This window comes from Mytilus galloprovincialis, chromosome 1 (assembly GCF_965363235.1).
Source record: "Mytilus galloprovincialis chromosome 1, xbMytGall1.hap1.1, whole genome shotgun sequence".
Lineage (NCBI taxonomy): Eukaryota > Metazoa > Mollusca > Bivalvia > Mytilida > Mytilidae > Mytilus > Mytilus galloprovincialis.
Window position 1 is genome coordinate 64,089,858 of NC_134838.1, and position 6,595 is coordinate 64,096,452.

Here is a 6,595-nt window from a genome sequence, read left to right on the forward strand (position 1 = left end):
TTTGCCCTGTGACCCCCATTTTTTTTTGTAAAATCATGTATAATAATAATGTAAAATTCTTATAAAATTTTAATTATTTAAACAGTTTTTGAGAACTTCAACTTGTCAATGATAAAGCTATGAAAAATCAAGAGAGAATATTTTCCCGCCAAAATTTCAATGGTTAATATCTCGAAAAAAAAGCACGGTGACCTATATATTGTTCGGCTTTTTCGATTCCTTTATTAATCCCCTTTCTATATAAACTAGTGTTTTGAAAAGTTAATTCCTTTGAAACTGAGAAGCGAACTCCCTTAAAATATGTTCATTAATAAAATAAAATGTTACGGACTTCGTCTACTTTTATGGGTAACGCCAGCTATATAAGCTATGAATCCAAAATATTAACTCCGAAAGAGGTAAATTGGACAAAAGGTTTATTACAATGACAAGGGTTTATGAGTTTTTACCTACCCCAATTCCCCTTTATCTGCGTGCAGTCAGGAACAAATTGGCGTTTGATTGTGATGATATTTTATATTTTTGCTTACTTTAGTTTCACGTGGTCTTGAGTGTATCTGATGGTGTTTGCTTAATATCCATTGGCGATTATGTTATGCATATACATAACGAAAACATGGAAGACTACAGAGACAATGGCATGTGATAATAGTATGTCAGTACATATATTTCCTTGAAATAGCCCTTTTAAATACCCAGAAGAGATTTGTTGTAATTGTTCCTCAACAAGCGGAGTGTATGGCAATCCCCCTACATGTAGCGTCGGATGTTAAGTAAGTATAACACTAATACAAAAGATTCTAAACTACAGCTCGCACTTTCGACAATTGTTTGGACAAGTATTGTAAAGATAATTGTACGAATTTCAATATTGTATATTCGTCATAAAAATACGTCACGGTTTTTTTTTCTTTCTGTGCTATCATTAATCAAAGCTATTCGTTGTTAATCTGTGGTTTACATGTTGTAACGACTATTATCATGATTATTTTATTCATTTGTACGGTTATCTGTGATGAGTGTTCTTGCATGTGTTCTTGCTGTATTCCTGTTACATAGTGTTAGTAGTTTTAGCAATATGTTTTAAGATTACCATATAACCTGGAGGTATAGCTATCCACAAACCAGGTTAAACCCACCCTTTGTTTTCTTATAATGTCTTGTACCAAGTCCGGAATATGGCAGTTTTTATCGAATAGCTCGTGTGTGTCTATGAATGTCTGCGTTTGTTTTTGTTACATCTGAGTGTTTCAGTTGTTCCGTTGTTTTACTCATATAGTTGATGTGTTTCCTTCGGTTATCGAATGTAAGCTGACTTTATTTTCTTTCAATCAATTAATGGCTTTTGAACAGCGGTATACCACTGTTGCCTTTATAAGGAGTGTTGACAGTTTCATTACAGCTCGATTACCCTAACGCGATTGTTACTTTATATTTTAACACATTATAGCTTTTACAGTTCCTTTGATAAACACCCGACATATTGGACATCTTCGTAGAGCTGGTGCGCAATTTGCACAAGACGCCAAATGTCCACATGGAAGAAAAACAATAGCAATTGGTTCGTCAAGGCATATTTTACAGGTCTGTTGATCTTTCAGGTTTTGATTTTCTTCCTCCAAACTTCTGATTGATACTGAAAAATAGAATAAATTAGCTGTAACAATCTAATCTTATATAGTGAATCATACTTTCTTAATACTTCGCCAACTCCAAGTTAACTTTTCTAATTTTTCTCGTTAAGCGTGGACTGGTTCTTTAACAAATAGGCAAATGCAAAACGAAAACTACGTATTGCTTATTATACAGCTATACATGTACGCTTTGATTGGTATTGATGGAATGCTATATTCTTAGATCAGGGCATTTTCGATCTGATTAGATAAAGCTATAACTATTTTCTGTTTACATACCACAAAATGATGAAAGTTGTTTAATATACTTAACACATTAAAATATGTATTTACACTCATGATCTGGATCTGTTGTGGTTTCTGGTTTTTCTATCCGGGCTTTCGCATGAATACTCAGTTCTGATTGTTCTACGTGTTCCGACTTTAGAGTGAAATTAGACTCATGCATGGTTGCCTTTTCCTCCACCTTGAATACGGCTTCAAGTAAAGTTGTACCAGTAATAACTGTAAAAATGAATATAATTAAGTTGCAGGTTTAATTTACCCTGTTCTTGATTTTCACACTTAATTTGAACAATTACAAAATCTTATTTAATCATTTGTATTGTCAACGTCGCTCCATGCATGAACTGTGAGATTTTAAAAACCTTATTCCTTTTTTCTTAATAAATAACTCAATTATAACTGTCTTGAGACAGCTTACAATTTCCGTTTGAAGCCTTTATCCAAAAATATCTAAGAAGGACATTCTTAACAAACAATCGTTTGGAGTGCTTTTTTCCTGAGATAATTTGTGTTCCTATAAGTCAATATGAGTTCTTGTAGCAACATTTTTTTAACAGCAACAGATAACACTGAATCACGTTTGATTACAGTAAAGTAAAACAAATGGTTGAAATAAAGTAAAACATAAAGATATCTTTTTTAAACTTTTAAGATAATTAGACATGTTTAGAAGACATCTTAATATATATTCAAATAAACAATGTGTCATGCATAGTGCCTGAATGCCCTACTCGCACTATCATTTGCTATGTTCAGTGGACCATAAAAGTGATCGTGTCATAGGGAACATATGTTCTAAGTTTCATGTTGATTGGCTTTAAATTTCATCAAAACTACCATGAATGAAAACTTTAACCTAAAGTTGGGCGGACGGACGGACGGACAGACGGACGAACGAACGAAGCAAAGATAGAAAAAAAACATAATGCCCTTAAGTGGGACATATATATAAAAACACGTTTAGATTTTGATCTGTGACTAAATCAATCATCGGCGAAATTGCCCTTACAGCTTTCCTTTTTATGTTGCCTAACTCAAAAGACTGACAAATAATAGATTTACCTGATATTATTAATTCAAAGGTGATACATGTATAACAACTCCATCATTCAATTAAAAAACAATCCCTTAGCTTGTTTTTTTTCATTCCGAAGGTAAACAATTTATATACATTTTGAGATCGTAGAAGGACTTTTCAAATGAGATTTAATTTCAAGTGGGAACATCAATCAAACAAAATTTGCATGACATGTTATTTTAGTAGACTGAAACTAATTGACAAGATTAAAATGTGTGTTCAGAGGGAAAATTTATTGAATGTGTTGTAAACTATGATTTATTAGGCTGTTAGTTTTCTCGTTTGAATTGTTTTATATTTGTCATTTTGGGTTTTTATAGGTAACTATGCGGTATGGGCATTGTTTAATATTGAAGGCCGTACTGCGACCTAAAGTTGTTAATTTCTGTATCATTTGGTATCTTGTGGGGAGTTGTTTCATGGCAATCATACCACATCTATACGTTTTATATTTATAGCTTATACTTTACTTCGGACAACTTTTTTTAAATCATAAAATTGAGAATGGAAATGGGGAATGTGTCAAAGAGACAACAACCCGACCATAAAAAAAACAACAGCAGAAGGTCACCAACAGGTCTTCATTGTAGCGAGAAATTCCCGCACCGGGAGGCTTCCATCGGCTGGCCCCTAAACAAATATATACTATTTCAGTGATAATGCATGAATTAAACTGTTTTCTATTTCAAAATACTTAGATCCGTTTTAGATGTGTTCGTTTTATATGGCCGTAAGAAAAAAATATATCCATTTCTTTGCGCTTATCTGTAATCGGGAAGTTAATATGATTTTCAATTGCATGTATTTTTAAACGTGATTTAAATAAAACCTTTCGCTCCTTCTGCCTGAAGTAAATCAAATGCTTTCTTTATCACACTTTCACTGTATCCAAACTCTTTCACAGACAACACAGCAGGATGAGTACTGAAATCAGTTGTATCTTGGTTTTTGTCTGTCATTGTTAAATCAAATCGCCTACTGCATAAATTCTGAAAAATCAAAGATTTTTATATTAAGATTGTTTATGGTGTATGGTGTGCTTGCTGAAAGACAGTAATTTATTAACGTAATTGTCTGAGACAAAACAAGAGTGCATGTACTTGATAACTTTCAGAAAATAAATAGGAAAACCCCAAATTCCCTTGCTTCGTTACAGAGCGCTATAAAAAATTAACCGAGACAGTTTGCAGGATAGTTACCCTTTCAAGAGCTACATTTTAAAGAAATCTGATTCAATAGTACGTCGAAAATTAAACTCATTATAGATAATAGGATTGAAATCTTGTATTTGCGCCTGACGTGTGTTTCGTTTACAATATACTCATCAGTGATGCTCGAATTAAAAAAAAAAGTTAAAATAAAAAAATAAAATTATGAAAATAATAAAGTACGAAGTTGAAGGATATATTGAATGCTTTATGCCAATACCTCTGATTCTTGTAGTATTGGCTGATATCCACTTGATTGCACCTCGTCTATAAACTTCTCTCCTTTACTTTCTCTAACAAAAACACAGTTCTGATACCAGCGAGCATGTTCAACCCAAGGCTGATCACCTGGCTCCCAATTTCGTAAGCCACCACCACAGAAAAAGCACCGACAGTGATCCTCAATGCCTAAAATAGACATCGAATCAAGTATTTTCATATCATTTTTTGTTAATTCAGCTAGTTTTCATCACCTATATCACGTTTTAAAAGGTGTGTATCTGTTATATATTTCCACTATTGAGCAAAATTATGTCAACTTAAAATTAGAGATGGCCGCCGTAAAAAAAAATCAAAAATATGTTGGCTACCCCATTAATATAATGAATTAAACCCAAAACAAACGTGTCCAATGCCTTTCCAATTCAGGTTCTAGATCTGTAAGCCACCCTTTTAGCGGACGAACAGAAGAACTTCATGTTATTGTATGTTTCATCAAATAGCAAGGCAGAGAATGATGTACAATTTGAAGGGCAATTTTGTTACGTTTTTGTCACACGTTATAGTATTTTTCATATTCTTAAGTATATTAAACATTTAAATGAGGTTATACTCTTCTAAGAATATAGGATTTTAGACTTAAAACTTAGTACGGATGAATAAGCTATCATTATTTGCACTAATATACAAGTAGTATACATGAACGTTTCTTTGCTTAGTTTTATAATATCATGATGATCCAAGATATTAGTACTTCTTACCAGTGAAAAAGAAACCTGCTGTAGCCATGTCTTCAGGGGTCTGTGTGAGGTAACTCGGCCAATGTTGAAATGAATCAATCCTCTGTGATCGAATGGCATATTTTGGATATTTTGCATTATCAAGACACACTCCTATCTCTAATAGTTCTGAAGATGCTGCTCTTTCCATAAGCAATAGAGATGATTCTTTCAAATGATTACCAGTTGAGGTTGCATCTGATTTCTGAGCTTGTTGTTCTATTTTGGAATTTGAAAGCGTGTTTCCAGTATTTTTCCTTGTAATTCCACGAGAAGCAACAGTTTCTACAATTGGTCTGTTATCTGTAGGATTACTAACATGAGAAGGTCCGGACGAAAAATAATTATAGTTTTTGTCATGTTGCATTTTGTCGTGCGGTGAGGAGGTATTCTCGGAGCTTGTTGTTGCCCTTGCACTTTGATCATTTACCTCCTCTTTAGTCTTATTATCCACACTTCCACCAATATTCTGATTTCCTACATTGTGTTTTACTCTTTCATCTGATAAGAAAGAACAGTTTGGGGATATACGTTTGTGAATTTCGAATGCTGATGCATTGCGTGTCCAACTGCTGTATCTAACACCGCAGCTAAAGCATACTACTTCGTTTCCTTTTCCAGCATAATAAAAACCTGCCTCTGCCAATCTAGTTGCAAAAATTCCAGGAATATGTGGGAATGTCGCAAAAGTAGCAAAACGTGCACCTTCAAATTGCATATGCGTAGATGCTAGTAAATGTTCATCATTTTGACAGTAGGAACTAGTTTCTTCTGGAAGAAAAGGATAAACTTGGTATTCATTGCAAGGAAAATGGCGCCACGGTTTAATCAAATTGTCAAATATCCATCCTGATTTTAAATGCAGTATACCTTGTACCTGTTTTTTTGCTTTCTCTCTGGTCTTAAATTTCACTCTAGTGCGAGCATTCAAAGATTCATTAGTAAGTTTGAACAAAAATATGATAAACAACACGGTTAAGATTGGAGACAAAGATATTTTTCTACATCCAATTTCAGTATAAGTAGAGTATTGTAAATCTACCCAGTTTGTGCACAATTCATTTCTGTTCTGGGCGACACATTTCTTTTGTTTCGTAATTGTTAATTTCTTCCGTTCATAAACATCATCTCCGGAAAGAGGAATAGCCATGTGAATGCTGAAATAGATAGACAACGTTATAAGGTTTTAACAAATGCTAATATGCATATCCATCATTATACAAATAAGGAAAGTGACATGATAGCAAATGAGTCACTTATTCATCAATGTTGAAATAAAAAAAAGTTGATGTTAGCAATTTAAGGCAACCAGACGGCCTTCAAATATGAGACAAAAACATACAATAAAGTCAGCTATATGTTTAAAAGATCCCGATATAATAAATGTAAGAA

General features: G+C 33.4%; 1 protein-coding gene across 1 annotated transcript; it reads right to left on the minus strand.

Annotated features, from left to right (window-relative positions):
• Positions 1-1,342: 1,342 nt before the first annotated feature.
• On the minus strand, positions 1,343-6,356 carry LOC143081318 (baculoviral IAP repeat-containing protein 7-like). Its single transcript, XM_076257350.1, has 5 exons — positions 5,186-6,356; positions 4,426-4,613; positions 3,827-3,986; positions 1,968-2,138; positions 1,343-1,636 (listed from the first exon to the last, which is right to left on the minus strand). The coding sequence occupies exons 1-5, from the start codon at positions 6,351-6,353 to the stop codon at positions 1,437-1,439; spliced, it is 1,887 nt and encodes a 628-aa protein (XP_076113465.1). The 5' UTR covers positions 6,354-6,356; the 3' UTR covers positions 1,343-1,436.
• Between the last annotated feature and the right edge of the window lie 239 nt (positions 6,357-6,595).